Source organism: Lampetra fluviatilis, chromosome 60 (assembly GCF_964198595.1).
Source record: "Lampetra fluviatilis chromosome 60, kcLamFluv1.1, whole genome shotgun sequence".
NCBI lineage: Eukaryota > Metazoa > Chordata > Hyperoartia > Petromyzontiformes > Petromyzontidae > Lampetra > Lampetra fluviatilis.
Window position 1 is genome coordinate 4,586,288 of NC_136334.1, and position 17,428 is coordinate 4,603,715.

The 17,428-nt window shown below is 44.4% G+C and overlaps 1 protein-coding gene across 1 annotated transcript in view; it reads left to right on the plus strand.

Annotated features, from left to right (window-relative positions):
- The window catches only part of LOC144950967 (transforming growth factor-beta-induced protein ig-h3-like), an 86,554-nt gene that overhangs the window by 15,645 nt on the left and 53,481 nt on the right, over positions 1–17,428 (plus strand). The window contains exons 3-4 of the mRNA XM_078881155.1: positions 2,422–2,486; positions 16,745–16,902. Coding sequence (XP_078737281.1) covers positions 2,422–2,486; positions 16,745–16,902 — 223 coding nt within the window. The remainder of the gene's footprint in view (positions 1–2,421; positions 2,487–16,744; positions 16,903–17,428) is intronic.

Genomic DNA, 17,428 nt, shown 5'->3' on the forward strand with positions numbered 1-17,428 from the left:
CGCAATACCTGCAGTCATAATACAAACAAAAGAACATAACTCTGATAATGTGCACTGTCCTTGAAGTTGATTGGTCCACACCCGAGACAGCTGGTCCAACCCATGTGAGACTAGGCTCTAAGGAAAGCTGTCTCGGGTGTGGACCAATCAACTTCAAGAACAGTGCATACATTATCAGAGTTATGTTCTTTTGTTTGTATTATGACTGCAGATATTGTGGTCTGTGCAAACATGACTCCTTGTAAAAAGGTGTCAGTTTTGTTGCCAGATAGAAGGGTAAAAAACCAATTATGAGCCGCTCATTTCAATAAAAAAAAAATATCTGGGAATGGCCCTAAGCGAGCCCAGAGGCATTAGCAATGACTGCGGTTCAGCCCCAACACTTCGTAGGCCCCACCGCTCAATAAGCGGCAACATCGGCCATGGTCCCCCGTGGGCTGCTGTGGCTACGTGGGGTGCGTTTGGCCAAACCTCGGCAGAAAATAACAATTCCCGCGCGTGGCACGGACGTGTGTCGAACCTCTTTCGCACCGCTCGTAGCCCATCCTGCTAGGAGGTCGTGTACGTAGGACTTGTTTCGCGCCGTACGTAGCCAGCCGCGCTAATGTATGCATGTTCAAGTTCTTTTGCCACCCCATATGTTAGCCAGCTGTGCTGATGCCGACGTGTGTACGTGGAACTTGTTTCGCTCCGTCCGTAACCGGCCGTGTTAATCGGAGGTGCTGGGTTCTAATCGGAGGTGCTGGGTTCTAATCGGAGGTGTTGGGACTATATATTCTCGGTTCTTTCGGTAAAGTCACGTAGAAGGGAAATAATAAAATAATAAAAATATAAAACAATTCAAATTCTCACGACGTTTCGACTACAACACAAGCAATCGTCATCAGGTGTGAAATATGTATTTATATTATACTAGCAGAAGTACCCGGCGTTGCCCGGGTGAAAAATATATTTCTTAATAACCTTACATATATACACAGATGAAATAAATAAAGTTGAATAACACTAAATCGATCATTAAACCACTTTAAAGGTGACGGACAAAAAAACGGACATGCCTATTCCCATCGTGGGGCACGGGACGTGCCTCCCGGCAAATCCCTCGCAAGCGAGCGTACACAGATGGACAGAACATTTTTTGAGTACGACGTTTCGCTGGTAATTGCATCCAGCATCAGCGAAACGTCGTACTCTGAAATGGTAATTGTTGTGGTTTCACGCGTCAACACACCGGTCGGCTAAAGCAGTGAACTATTAGTCTTTTATCAACGTGATACTTTTTTACTGATTGGCCGTGTCGGGTGGTGGAGGGTTACAACACATTAATAAATAAGGCGATCTAAACCCAATAACGTTGTTTATGAATAATGGTCGCGAAAGCCTACGTGTTACAAATTGACTCACTTTACTTAATAACCAGGCTACAGTCTACATTATAGACTGCCAGTACACCCACCCAGCTTAATAACCAGGCTACAGTCTACATTATAGACTGCCAGTACGCTCACCCAGCTTAATAACCAGGCTACAGTCTACATTATAGACTGCCAGTACACCCACCCAGCTTAATAACCAGGCTACAGTCTACATTATAGACTGCCAGTACGCTCACCCAGCTTAATGACTATTTGTACAGTCAACATTTAAAGAATCGATTCTTGGCGCGTCGGGTTTAAAAGTAATTACACAGTTGTTTTTTCATTGGTATGTAATGTTTGAAAGTTTTCAGAAGATTTTAAATGTATTTCCCCCCCGGGCAACGCTGGATATATCGAGTTTATACCACAAAGTCGTCGCTTGACACGGGTGGGGTGTCGAGACCTAGTACCGTGCAGAGCCTCCGGCCTCGCCTAGATTGCCCACCCGGCTGAGGCTGGGTACTGGGGCCGTTACCCCCCCCCGCCCCGTGCTACAATAATACTGGCTAATCGCTATAATTTTATTATCTACCGACCCTATAATAGTAATTGCACACATTGGGGTGGGGGGGGAGTGAAGAGGACGTGAAACTTTGATGAATTTACCTCAGAGTCGCGTGTTAATGCGTGCGCATATTTTTAACGGGAATTAAAAATGGCGTCCACCCTGCAGCGAATGCGTCGCTACCCGTTGCCAGGAGCAACCGCCGTGGTCTCGCAAATCCCTCACATTTCGTCCAATGAAACTGCGTATGGTCCGGCGACACACAGACAGACAGACAGACAAATAGACAGACAGACAGATTTGCGATTTTATATATATAGATTGTATTTATATTATTTTATTATTTCCCTTCTACGTGACTTTACCGAAAGAACCAAAAACATGAATCCCTGCAGTCACGAAAGCTTTAAATCAAAATGTTGGGACTAATCGGAAGTGCTGGGGCTATCGGAGGTCCTGGGGCGGCTAATCGGAGGTGCCTTGTCCCGTTTCTTTCAGCACCATCACCTACGAGTGCTGCCCGGGCTATCTCCCGGTGGAGGGAGAAAAGGGCTGTCCTGCCAGTAAGAACTTGTGCCTTTCCACCCACTATTCACAACACGCACCTCGATTGTTTTTAAATCCTTTATATTAAGTTCACTTGCTTGCTTGCTTGCGCGCTTACGACCGTGCAAATCTTTCGGTCGTTTTTTAACCCACTTCCCGTGATCCAATCGAGCTGACATTTTCCACACAGACTCGTTGTGCGTGACAATACATTTTCGTGAAAATTTTTCCCAAAATTTTACACTTTTTAGGATTTTTTTTTTGTATATTTAATTACCAATTGCTTAATGGTGGCAGGCAATCATCTGACCCATAGGTGGCAGCCATCTCAAGCCAGAGGACGAGAGGACTCTAGCCGCCACGCATATAAAGGATTTAAAGTGAAAAACTTTGTTTTTACGGGTTAATTTTTTTAATTTGTTATAAATTGTAACTCCACACAAACCCTCGGTGTAAAGCACAAACCGTGAGCACGCAGAGAGGGGGCGAGGGGATGCAGAAACTCCGCGGACAAAAGCCACCAGGGTTCAACACTCTTGGGTTTCAGGAAGTGTGGGAGACATACGTACGCTTTCGAGGCCAATATTGTGATTCGTGAATAGTTTCCTCTCGGGGTTAGGTACAATGTCAGTTTGTATTCTTAGGTTTTTTCGGTAAAGTCACGTAGGTAAAAAATTAAAATTAAATAAAAGTAAAATAAAAATAAAATAAAAATCACGACGTTTCGGAGGCAACACAAGCTTTCGTCTTCAGGTGGAACCGTCATAGCAGCTTGTGTTGCCTCCGAAACGTCGTGATTTTTAATTTATTTAACTTTTTATTAATTTAAATGTTTTACCCACGTGACTTTACCGAAAAAACCTAAGAATATGAATCCTTGCAGTCACGAAAGCTTCAAATCTAGAATTAATGTCAGTTTGGTTTAACACGTAGGCTTTTGCGACAAATATTAACCATGATAGAGGTTTTGTGGTTTAGATCGCGTATATCTATGAATGCGTCGTTAAAACCCGCCACCACCCGACACAGCCAATTAGTAAGGTTTGTCACGTACACAGAACGTGCTAACACCGGTTGTGTGTTGTAGAGGAAACCCACAACAACATTTACAATAATAGTGGTGTGTATAGTGTAGTGTATAGTGTAGTGTATAGTGTTGTGTATAGTGTAATATATAGTGTAGTGTATAGTGTAGTGTATAGTGTAGTGTATAGTGTAGTGCATATTGTAGTGTATAGTGTAGTGTATAGTGTAGTGCATATTGTAGTGTATAATGTGGTGTATAGTGTATTATATAGTGTAGTGTATAGTGTAGTGTATAGTGTAGTGTATAGTGTAGTGCATATTGTAGTGTATAATGTGGTGTATAGTGTAATATATAGTGTAGTGTATAGTGTAGTGTATAGTGTATAGTGTAGTGTGTAGTGTAGTGTGTAGTGTATAGTGTAGTGTATAGTGTAGTGTATAGTGTAGTTTATAGTGTAGTGTATAGTGTAGTGTATAATGTGGTGTATAGTGTAGTATATAGTGTAGTGTATAGTGTAGTGTATAGTGTAGTGTATAGTGTAGTGTACTAGTTCTTCACACCGGTTGTGTGTTGGAGAGTAAGCCCACTGCAACGTTTACACATTCGAGTACCATGACGTTTTGCCGGTAATTACAACAACTAACAGCATTAAATTTCGATTTAAAGCTTTCGTGACTGCAGGGATTCATCTTCTTGGTTCTTTCGGTAAAGTCACGTAGAAGGGAAGTAATAAAATAATAAAAACAAAACATAATACAATTATTTTATTATGTTTTGTTTTTTTATTTTTTTATTTTATTATGTTTTGTTTTTATTATTTTATTACTTCCCCCTTCTACGTGACTTTGAAGAAGAACTAACAGCATCATCTGGCAGACAGCCATTGTTGTGGAGAAATCCACAACTCTGCCTGTTTCGATCTTTAAGTAGAGGGTGGAGGTAAATGCGATGGTCGTCACTTTGTGAGCCAATCAGATTTGAGGACCCAGAGTTGAGTGGGTTCATGTAGCTGTAAAGACCACTCTCATACTCTTAGGTTTAATCGGTAATGTCACGTAGGTAAAAAATAAAATTAAAAGTTAAAAAAGTAATAATGGAAATAAAATAAAATAATAAAATCACGACGTTTCGGAGGCAACACACAAGTCTCCGTCATCAGGTGGGACCGTCACAGCAAAAATTACTGCATCAATCAAAATTACTGCCTCCGAAACGTCGTGATTAATAATTGTCGTGATTTGTAATTGTATTTATATTATTATTAATATTATTATTATTTTATTATTTATTTTCACCTACGTGACTTTACCCAAAAAAACTAAGAGTATGGATCCTTGCAGTCAAGAAAGCTTCAAATTTAGAATCATCATCACCGATCTTCATTCAGCAGTGGATAGACCACTGTGACGGTGATGATTACGCTGAGAGACGGAGAGATGAACGCGTGGATTAGAGAACACACGCAGGGTAGAGACATCATCATCATCACTGATCTTAGGTTTTTTTGGTAAAGTCACGTAGGTAGAAATACATAAAGGTGGGACCGGTGAGACTTGTGTTGCCTCCGAAACGTCGTGATTTAGAATTGTATTTCTATTATTGTTTTTAATTTATTATTTATTTTCACCTACGTGACTTTATGTTATTTGATTTCCAATATTACTTTTATTAACTTTTAATTAAACTTTTTTACCTACGTGACTTTACCGAAAAAAACTAAGAGTATTGTTGTATGTGTCGGAGTTATGAAATTTTGATGAAAATAATAAAAATTAATAATTTTCCGAAAAATGCGCAAATCGCATTAATTATGTTAATGTGTGTATTAACATGCATAAATTATGATAATGCATGTAATTATATGCATATATTATGATAGTGTGAGTAATCATATGCATAAATTATGATAATCGCTGAGATAATCGTAGTAAGTTATGCGGATGCTTGCGATGATGTTAATGTGAGCAGTTGTGGTAATTAGGCTCAGCTTCGTTTATCCAGAGTTATGTCAATCAGGATAACACGATGATCAATGATTAAACGTTTACCGATTATCCTAGCGTGTGTTATGATATTTAGGTCTCCATTTTCATATCTCATCACAGGATACAGTTATCAAAAATAAGATGGTTTTGCATGGACTTGGAAAGAAGCACTCGAACAGTTGGTGTCAAGCAATTTTATTCTAACAAGCATGTGACATTCTATCATGCAGGTCGAACATGCGTCAATAATTCATGAATAACCAAACCCCTATACATTTGCGATATCATGCATTCGATTAATATGAATAACTAAAATTCTTATGCAATTACGATATTAAGCATTGACTAAAATGAATGAATAAACACTTATGCATTTACTAAATTGAATAACTCCAAACTCTTATGCATTTTCGATATTGTGCATTCGACTAATATGGATAACTAAAATTCTTATGCAATTACGAGATTAAGCATTGACTAAAATGAATGAATGAACACTTATGCATTTACTAAATTGAATAACTCAAAACTCTTATGCATTTTCGATATTGTGCATTTAACGAACTGAATGACCAAAAATTATTATGCAATCGTAACCTCTACCTCTCCACCAGGCATCTCATTAGTTTGTTTTTGTATCGATCACCATCGGCGACTGGCCGAGTTTGAAAACAAGCATGACACATTTCGTTTTGCGTTAATAAAAGCACTTATTCTCTCCCCGAGGCGAAAGTATATGTCAATAGATTCATCGGTAAGTATAATATTCTTTTAACGGAATGTTGGAGTCAATGGTGGGTGAGGGCGTGTTGCGGGAGAGCTAATCTGGCTCTGTTTTAATTAATTCTTCGGCGAAGCTCTATGACAAAGGAAACTGGTTTGACAAGATTTTCTCTGTGTTTCCTCGAGTCTGTATGTGGGGAGTGATACAACCTCTCTGCCGTCTGTGCGAGCGGCAGCTGACACTTTCTCCGCGATGAGGTGAGCGGCGGCGCTTGGCGGCGCTTGGCGGCCCTCGGTAGCTGACGGCGCGGTGGCGCGCTCTCGGTAGCTGACGGCGCGGTGGCGCGCTCTCGTAGCTGACGGCGCGGTGGCGCGCTCTCGTAGCTGACGGCGCGGTGGCGCGCTCTCGTAGCTGACGGCGCGGTGGCGCGCTCTCGTAGCTGACGGCGCGGTGGCGCGCTCTCGGTAGCTGACGGCGCGGTGGCGCGCTCTCGTAGCTGACGGCGCGGTGGCGCGCTCTCGTAGCTGACGGCGCGGTGGCGCGCTCTCGTAGCTGACGGCGCGGTGGCGCGCTCTCGTAGCTGACGGCGCGGTGGCGCGCTCTCGTAGCTGACGGCGCGGTGGCGCGCTCTCGTAGCTGACGGCGCGGTGGCGCGCTCTCGTAGCTGACGGCGCGGTGGCGCGCTCTCGTAGCTGACGGCGCGGTGGCGCGCTCTTGTAGCTGACGGCGCGGTGGCGCGCTCTTTCTCTCCACTGCTGGATGACGAGTCGGTTCTCGTTGGTTGTCGCTCTGGCAATGAACGATGCTTTCGCTCGTTGCTGATATTGACGTTGGGTTGAAGTTGTTGGCTCGAGAGTGATAGCTGGAATCTCCGTCCGTTTCACTCGCAGCTCGGCGGCTCGGTGTAGTAATTCTTCTTAGGTGGTGCAGACCTCGGCTTGTAGCAGCACGTCGCTACCTCGCGATTCTCGTCATGCTGGATGACGAAGGCTTCTTGACGATCTGTGGTGGAGTCGAAGCCCTGGCGATGTGTGGTGGGGGGGCCAGGCCCCTGACGAAGTGAGTTGAATGGATTTTTCCCCGGCTTATGTTGAGAAAATGCCCTCCGTTTCCCGAGTTGTTCAAAGTCTGTCATAAAACCTTCCTGTGTGTGACCATCTGCATCCGTGTGTGTGTCCGTCCGTGTGTTTCGCTTTGAAGACACAGTTGTTGTCGTTCTGAAAGGGGGGGGGGCTCGTGACGGCGCCAACGAAGTTATACATTAGCCAGACCGATGATTCGCGTCGAGTTATATATATATAAAAGAGATATTCGAATCCATGTTTTTGTTACTGAATAATATTTGTCGCGACAACCTACGCGTTAAGCGAGCTTAATTATTTCCGCCCTCGCTCGGGGATCATATCTTTTGTCTCACACAGCTTAAGTTGTTTTGGTTTGGAAGTTGAAATGCGACTTATTCCATTATGCCCCAGTTAAGCCGAAACCGTGTTCCCGATGTTTCATCGTGACCCGATCTCTCATGGAGATGTTATTCCTTGCGTGTGCAATTTTTGCTGTCCGTGTTGTGGGAAGACAAAGACGGTTGTTTCCACGGTGGAAGCGCCCGGCGCATGCGCTTATTTATTTATTTCTGAGAGCGTGTTAATTTCCTTTGAGCCATTGCCCGGGAGTTTTATTGGTGTCATTTCCCGGCTTGGTGCCTGCGTGTGGAGATCCTCTCGGAAAGACAAAGACGGTCGTGTTGCTGCTGTTGTTTTCAGGGGGTTGTTGTGTTTGGTTAATTTTGAGAGCCTTATTCACCGTTAGCTCCTAGGATATTCACTTTAATTCCGTACTTATTATTTGACTTCTTGTGATTATTTAATCTGCTATCCCGGCTAAGAATTTTGTTTTGGAGCGAAATATATGCCATAATTGTTCTTCGATGCTTCGGCCCGGCCGTGTAGAAATTCTATAAAGGTAAATAATGTCAGTATTTAATTAACAATGATGGGTCGCGATTCTGGTGCAGACTGTAGTCTGATTTTCAATTGTAGTGAGGATGGATACTGTTTGCTTACTTCATGGCTAAGTTGTACTAGTTTGTCTAACATGGTTCAAAACCCGTTTGTGTTTTTTTGTTAATGTTGTTCCTTTGTTAAGAATATAATTATATATTTCGTGGCCTGGTTTTGTACTTATAAAAGGGTTTTTTTTTCCCTTTACGAACGGATGTTTCTTCCAGAACCCCCCCGGCTACCATTCCCCCCTCCCTTGTTCCTCTTGTGTGAAATTCGGGGAGTTTTTTTATGATCTTGATTACCCTTCTTTCATGCCCTCTTTCCTTTGAAATGAGGTGTGCGCACATCTGTGTTAGTGTGTGGGGGCCTCTGTGGGAGTGTGAGGGCGTGTCCGTTCTCACGTTGCCCCGTGTATATTAAAAAACGATATTATCTATGTTGGCAGAATAATTCTTAAAAAAAAAATAATTTTTAAAATTAAAAAGGGGGGCATATATCCAACAGTCCGCCCTTTTGAAAATTATCAGGGGTCGATTTGGCCACTGGCGAATTTTCAAACAAAGTAATGCCCCCTTTTTATGTCATGCATCCCATCAGCCGCCCTTACTCTCGGCGGTTATTTCTTACAACGCGCGTGCACGTATTACAATCTTAATCTGGTTACATCTGAATTAGCAAAGGAAATAACAACCGTTAACATCGATATTGCGTTACATTGGTTCTCGTACATCATAATTCCGACGAATATTCATTTTTGTTTTTGCTTACCGTGGTTACATTTGAATTAAGCAAGGAAATTAACAACACGTTAAAACATCGATATCATCAGTTACATGGTTCTCATACATCATAATTCCGACGAATTTCATCTTTGTTTTTGTTAAATCCTGGGAAACGCTAGGTAGCGGTTTCGAACGCATTTATGCGTTACCTTCCTCATGTTGCCTGGTTTACCACTTATCACTTTGATAATTCGATCACGGTTTTCGGGTTCGTTTTTGTAATTTTCTCTCTCACTCTCTCGCGTCGTGGGAGTGTGTGGTGAAAAATTGTGCTGTACATAATCAGAATTCGCGCACACAACCCACTTTGACACTTGGTTCGTGGCATTCGCTCTCTCTGCGATTACATGCACATTTGCCGAGTTTGTGTGTCGATTTAATTCTGTCCCTCGTAATGTTGCCCTCTTTGTTTTTACGAGTGTGTTAGATTTTAACACCATTCCCGATATGTCATGAACATTTGTCTCCATTTTAGCACTCCGATCCACGTACATTTTGGTTTCCCTTGGATATTTTTCATTCAAAGGCTCACGCCTGCGCTCCTCAGGGCGTGTCTCTGTGTGCTCTCTTTGTCTCTGCTGTCTGTTATCTACTGTCCGATCACGCCTCAATGCAACCCCGCACCCGATCCGCGCGCCTTTCACAAGAGCACCGCCCGTGTTTTTGCCCGCCCTGTCACCTGCAGCCTGCTTGTATTTCCCATTGAGCTCGGGGTTTAACAAAACCTCGGCGGGTGGTTCATCATGTATTTGTACCGCATTCTGTGTTATTCCTCTATTCCCTCCTGGTATAGCCGGTGGAGGAATTGGTCGGAATTGGATCGATTGTGTTTGACCTCCCCTCTTGCGATTCTCCTGAATGTTCGCATCCATACTTCCGCGGTCTGTGTAACACCTTCCCGCTAGGTGGTTATCTCGCCATCTCTGTGCATAATTTGAGCCTCGTGTGTGTCGTGGCATGGGGTGTTGGTATGGTTCTGTTCTGAACCTCCCCCTCCTGCGATTCCTCTCAATGTTCGGCTTTGTGCCGCTCTCATTCTCGTGCCAACCTCTCTCTGGGTTATTTTGCCACAGGTGCGTGTGTGTTTGCTCTTCTAGGCATTGTGGGACTGTTCGGTGATTTTTATTCCTCTCTGAGAGGCTGGGTTCCTTATCCCTCTCCCTGTGTTCTGGATCCGAATTCTGATTCTTAGCTCTGTACAACCATGCCATGTACGCCTTGCTCTCTATGCGGCGTAAGGATGCGGTTTCTGGATTCAAAACCATTCTCACCCTTTCTGTAATCTCTGGGCTCAAGGATTCAAAAAACATAATTTTGAACATTTTATCTCCTTCGTGGTATTGATTCACATCGCCTGCGTAATACGCTCTTTTAAATTGTACGAGGTAGTCACGTGGATCTTGGTCCATGCCCTGGGTCATCGATTTTACAGCATAAAACCCTTCAGTGAGTGTCGAATATTCTCCAAACTTCCGAATCACTGCCAGGCTCAGTTGTTTAAAATCATTTCTAACCTTGTGTGGTAGTGACTTTACCCATGGAATAGAATCTTTATGTAAGCTTCGTTTCAACAAACTCGCTTTTTCATCCCGTCTCATCAGCCCTCTAATCATTGCCTCCTCTTCTATTGTTGCGATATGTGTGTGGATATCCATAGTCTTATTGTGGGGGTCAAAATCGGGAATTCTGATTAGAGCCTTGTCCATCAATTTAAGGGTTTTACTGGTGAATAGGTATTCCGAAAGTCGATTGCCGACAGCGTCATCATCAAACAAGTTATCATCAGGCAATCTGTCACTTTGATCTGTACTGTGTGGGGCGTGATTAAGCGGTGTGCATTTTCTGTGTGCGCGCCCAGTGCCGTGTCGCTCGTGTTGCCATTTCCCTTCAGTTTTTGCCTCTGCCCTTAGTGGAACATGTCCAGTCGACTTTACTTTAACATTTTGCTTCCCTCTATCTGTGAAGTTGTCAATCTCACATGTTTTTGTTTGCATATGTATCTCTCCATCCCTTCTCTCGAATTGTGAAGGTTTCTGTTTGTCAAGGATTTTTTGTTCGATATCCATGATTTTTTTGCGATTAGTCCCTGGACTCTGTCCACGTACCCAAGAGTGTGATTTAATGTTACTTCCATATTTATTCTGTGGATCCACGTCTGTGAGTTTCGCTGATGTCGCGAGCCCTGATTTCTCCTCCCTTACGATGGTGTGAGGACATTTTTCCTCGTTTATTAGAGACGATTTCTCTCCTGTTTCCATTCCGAATTTTCCTTCATTCCACCATCCCTGTCTGTATGCCTGTGTGAAAAGGCATGAGTCCTGTCCTGCCTTCTCTGCAGCTTTTGCATCGTGTTCGCCTTCCTTACATTTTATCCAGTCAATTAGTTTCCCCCGAGGTGTGTTCGTGTTATCGATACAGCTCCCTTCCCATATGTCTCTCTGACTGTACTGCTTTGTAACAGATTGGTCGGTACGTTTTAATACGAGTTCCCCGTACCCCGTAACCCATTCAAAAATTATTCCTAATCCTAGCATCTTAGGTATGGCAAGAGTTCCTTTGACAATTCCTTTTAGAGTGCATATAAAACAATTATCTCACAGAGTGTAGTCAGTTTGACTCGAGCTATTGTTATTTTCCGATTCAGAGTGCGTACCTCTAACACCATTTATCACAGGGTGCAATCGGTTTGATACGATATTATCTTAATTCCACTGTCTCTGTTTCAACCTGCTATTCTGGGTTTTAACCTTAGAGGGCGTTTTTTTTTTGGTTTTACGCCCGTTTACAATCACAATGCAATGTTTGGTCACGATATTCTGGTTAACACGAAGTGATTCATTCCATCATCCATGCAAAACACTGTCTGTGAGAGATCCCGGACGACGCCACCCCATTATGTTGTATGTGTCGGAGTTATGAAATTTTGATGAAAATAATAAAAATTAATAATTTTCCGAAAAATGCGCAAATCGCATTAATTATGTTAATGTGTGTATTAACATGCATAAATTATGATAATGCATGTAATTATATGCATATATTATGATAGTGTGAGTAATCATATGCATAAATTATGATAATCGCTGAGATAATCGTAGTAAGTTATGCGGATGCTTGCGATGATGTTAATGTGAGCAGTTGTGGTAATTAGGCTCAGCTTCGTTTATCCAGAGTTATGTCAATCAGGATAACACGATGATCAATGATTAAACGTTTACCGATTATCCTAGCGTGTGTTATGATATTTAGGTCTCCATTTTCATATCTCATCACAGGATACAGTTATCAAAAATAAGATGGTTTTGCATGGACTTGGAAAGAAGCACTCGAACAGTTGGTGTCAAGCAATTTTATTCTAACAAGCATGTGACATTCTATCATGCAGGTCGAACATGCGTCAATAATTCATGAATAACCAAACCCCTATACATTTGCGATATCATGCATTCGATTAATATGAATAACTAAAATTCTTATGCAATTACGATATTAAGCATTGACTAAAATGAATGAATAAACACTTATGCATTTACTAAATTGAATAACTCCAAACTCTTATGCATTTTCGATATTGTGCATTCGACTAATATGGATAACTAAAATTCTTATGCAATTACGAGATTAAGCATTGACTAAAATGAATGAATGAACACTTATGCATTTACTAAATTGAATAACTCAAAACTCTTATGCATTTTCGATATTGTGCATTTAACGAACTGAATGACCAAAAATTATTATGCAATCGTAACCTCTACCTCTCCACCAGGCATCTCATTAGTTTGTTTTTGTATCGATCACCATCGGCGACTGGCCGAGTTTGAAAACAAGCATGACACATTTCGTTTTGCGTTAATAAAAGCACTTATTCTCTCCCCGAGGCGAAAGTATATGTCAATAGATTCATCGGTAAGTATAATATTCTTTTAACGGAATGTTGGAGTCAATGGTGGGTGAGGGCGTGTTGCGGGAGAGCTAATCTGGCTCTGTTTTAATTAATTCTTCGGCGAAGCTCTATGACAAAGGAAACTGGTTTGACAAGATTTTCTCTGTGTTTCCTCGAGTCTGTATGTGGGGAGTGATACAACCTCTCTGCCGTCTGTGCGAGCGGCAGCTGACACTTTCTCCGCGATGAGGTGAGCGGCGGCGCTTGGCGGCGCTTGGCGGCCCTCGGTAGCTGACGGCGCGGTGGCGCGCTCTCGGTAGCTGACGGCGCGGTGGCGCGCTCTCGTAGCTGACGGCGCGGTGGCGCGCTCTCGTAGCTGACGGCGCGGTGGCGCGCTCTCGTAGCTGACGGCGCGGTGGCGCGCTCTCGTAGCTGACGGCGCGGTGGCGCGCTCTCGGTAGCTGACGGCGCGGTGGCGCGCTCTCGTAGCTGACGGCGCGGTGGCGCGCTCTCGTAGCTGACGGCGCGGTGGCGCGCTCTCGTAGCTGACGGCGCGGTGGCGCGCTCTCGTAGCTGACGGCGCGGTGGCGCGCTCTCGTAGCTGACGGCGCGGTGGCGCGCTCTCGTAGCTGACGGCGCGGTGGCGCGCTCTCGTAGCTGACGGCGCGGTGGCGCGCTCTCGTAGCTGACGGCGCGGTGGCGCGCTCTTGTAGCTGACGGCGCGGTGGCGCGCTCTTTCTCTCCACTGCTGGATGACGAGTCGGTTCTCGTTGGTTGTCGCTCTGGCAATGAACGATGCTTTCGCTCGTTGCTGATATTGACGTTGGGTTGAAGTTGTTGGCTCGAGAGTGATAGCTGGAATCTCCGTCCGTTTCACTCGCAGCTCGGCGGCTCGGTGTAGTAATTCTTCTTAGGTGGTGCAGACCTCGGCTTGTAGCAGCACGTCGCTACCTCGCGATTCTCGTCATGCTGGATGACGAAGGCTTCTTGACGATCTGTGGTGGAGTCGAAGCCCTGGCGATGTGTGGTGGGGGGGCCAGGCCCCTGACGAAGTGAGTTGAATGGATTTTTCCCCGGCTTATGTTGAGAAAATGCCCTCCGTTTCCCGAGTTGTTCAAAGTCTGTCATAAAACCTTCCTGTGTGTGACCATCTGCATCCGTGTGTGTGTCCGTCCGTGTGTTTCGCTTTGAAGACACAGTTGTTGTCGTTCTGAAAGGGGGGGGGGCTCGTGACGGCGCCAACGAAGTTATACATTAGCCAGACCGATGATTCGCGTCGAGTTATATATATATAAAAGAGATATTCGAATCCATGTTTTTGTTACTGAATAATATTTGTCGCGACAACCTACGCGTTAAGCGAGCTTAATTATTTCCGCCCTCGCTCGGGGATCATATCTTTTGTCTCACACAGCTTAAGTTGTTTTGGTTTGGAAGTTGAAATGCGACTTATTCCATTATGCCCCAGTTAAGCCGAAACCGTGTTCCCGATGTTTCATCGTGACCCGATCTCTCATGGAGATGTTATTCCTTGCGTGTGCAATTTTTGCTGTCCGTGTTGTGGGAAGACAAAGACGGTTGTTTCCACGGTGGAAGCGCCCGGCGCATGCGCTTATTTATTTATTTCTGAGAGCGTGTTAATTTCCTTTGAGCCATTGCCCGGGAGTTTTATTGGTGTCATTTCCCGGCTTGGTGCCTGCGTGTGGAGATCCTCTCGGAAAGACAAAGACGGTCGTGTTGCTGCTGTTGTTTTCAGGGGGTTGTTGTGTTTGGTTAATTTTGAGAGCCTTATTCACCGTTAGCTCCTAGGATATTCACTTTAATTCCGTACTTATTATTTGACTTCTTGTGATTATTTAATCTGCTATCCCGGCTAAGAATTTTGTTTTGGAGCGAAATATATGCCATAATTGTTCTTCGATGCTTCGGCCCGGCCGTGTAGAAATTCTATAAAGGTAAATAATGTCAGTATTTAATTAACAATGATGGGTCGCGATTCTGGTGCAGACTGTAGTCTGATTTTCAATTGTAGTGAGGATGGATACTGTTTGCTTACTTCATGGCTAAGTTGTACTAGTTTGTCTAACATGGTTCAAAACCCGTTTGTGTTTTTTTGTTAATGTTGTTCCTTTGTTAAGAATATAATTATATATTTCGTGGCCTGGTTTTGTACTTATAAAAGGGTTTTTTTTTCCCTTTACGAACGGATGTTTCTTCCAGAACCCCCCCGGCTACCATTCCCCCCTCCCTTGTTCCTCTTGTGTGAAATTCGGGGAGTTTTTTTATGATCTTGATTACCCTTCTTTCATGCCCTCTTTCCTTTGAAATGAGGTGTGCGCACATCTGTGTTAGTGTGTGGGGGCCTCTGTGGGAGTGTGAGGGCGTGTCCGTTCTCACGTTGCCCCGTGTATATTAAAAAACGATATTATCTATGTTGGCAGAATAATTCTTAAAAAAAAAATAATTTTTAAAATTAAAAAGGGGGGCATATATCCAACAGTATGAATCCTTGCAGTCACGAAAGCTTCAAATCTAGAACCACTCTCACCTGAGATGGCACCGTGTAAACGGGCAGTCGGCAAGTGTGTCGAAGGAAGCCTCTGATTGGTGCATAAATGCCTCAAATAAGATTGGCCAACGGCCAGTGGAATTGAAATTTGATAGGTCCAAAAATTCAAACGTAAAAGGCAGGAGAATCGAGGGTTTGGCCGTTCAAGAAGAAGGACACCCATTGGCTGAGAGAATTGGGGGGGGGGGGAGCGAACCTTCTAGAAAGGGGGGGGGGGGGGTTGGGGCCTCGTTATTTGTGGATCGTGTCATTTCTAACGCCGACTCCTCCACGATCACAGCCGTCGGAGCTCCGACAAGCAACGGTTCAACACGCACGAAAGACAAAGCTTCCCATAACATACTGTTGGGGCGAGTGCTGTTAGCGAGTAGCACCCCTATGAAGGCCGGCACGGCACGCGAGCAGGCGGGTGGCCAGCACCACGCCCGACCGCCTTTGTCTCCCCCAGTGGCGATGTTTGCACGCTGCACCAGATACTCATTTGAGGCTGAGTCGACCTCGGGGAGGCCCAGATAATCGTCATGGGTGTTGTGCCGTGAGCCAGAATCGAACTCAGGTGGCCGGGTCGCGCAGCGCACTAACCACCGCACCACCGCTCTCCCCATACACATAGACAAAGATCCCCCGTATAGCCTTAACAGACTGTCGGGGCAAGTGCTATTAGCGAGCACACCCACGCACGCACAAAATAACGGATCGAACGAGTTGCGCCGAGGATGCCACCCCAACCCACCCCACCTTGATAATTGTTTTTTTACCCTTCTATCTGGCAACAAAACTGACACCTTTTTACGAGGAGTCATGTTTGCATAGGCCACAATACCTGCAGTCGTAATGCAAACAAAAAACATAACTCTGATAATGTATGCACTGTCCTTGAAGTTGATTGGTCCACACCCGAGACAGCTTTCCTTAGAGCCTAGTCTCACATGGTGTTGGACCAGATGACGCCAAAAGGCGCACAACTCAAAGACAATGCACCATCAGAGTATGAGAGCTCGGAGTAAGCATTTACACCATTGGTACCTCATTTGCCAGTAAAAAATATGATAATTTTTTTTTACCCTTCTATCTGGCAACAAAACTGACACCTTTTTACAAGGAGTCATGTTTGCATAGACCACAATACCTGCAGTCGCAATGCAAACAAAAAACATAACTCTGATAATGTATGCACTGTCTTTGAAATTGATTGGTCCAGGCGGCTTTTCTTAGAGCCTAGTCTCACATGGTGTTGGACCAGATGACGCCAAAAGGCGCACCGTTGCCTGCCACCGCCGTGTCCCTCCACCACCGCAGTTCTGCCGCTGGGCACCATGGCGGAGACGCTGGAGGCCGCCGGGGCGACCATCACCATGGGCCACATGGAACAGGCCGACCTGGGCAGCGTGCTGGCCGGACGCGCCGCCTTCACCGCCTTCGCGCCCGACGACAACGCCTGGAAGGGGGTGGAGATGGTGAGGGGGAGCTTGGCGCGGAAAGAATGTTAGCTGCCCTTTTGCGGGGCCTGTAGCATATGTTATAATAAAGGGGCACTAAATAATGAAAGAAACCAAGCACGGTTATATAAAAACACACGCATTTTTTTACTCGCATAGTAAAGTAATTGTACTTTTTCGTTTGCAATACGGCCAGATAATTACGCGACAAATCGCTAACCCTAAACACCCAGCCATTCGTAAAAGTTGAAGGCGGTATAGTACTATAGTAATAGAGCTAGTGCAGAATCACTAAAACCGGAATTGATAGATTGAAAGCAGTTAGCGCGGGGCCCTTGAAAGTGCGGGGCCCGTAGCATTTGTAGCTACTTTTGCTACTAGGATAACACTGTGTAGCAACATTTTTTTTTGTTCATGGGCAGTAAGTGTTAATTCCTAATGCCTCAAAAGTACAGAAAATGGCTATTATTCCCCACAAACTGTTAATTTTGGTGAATATGTTCTTTTTTTCTGACTTCATGAGAAAGAAAAATAACTAATTCGC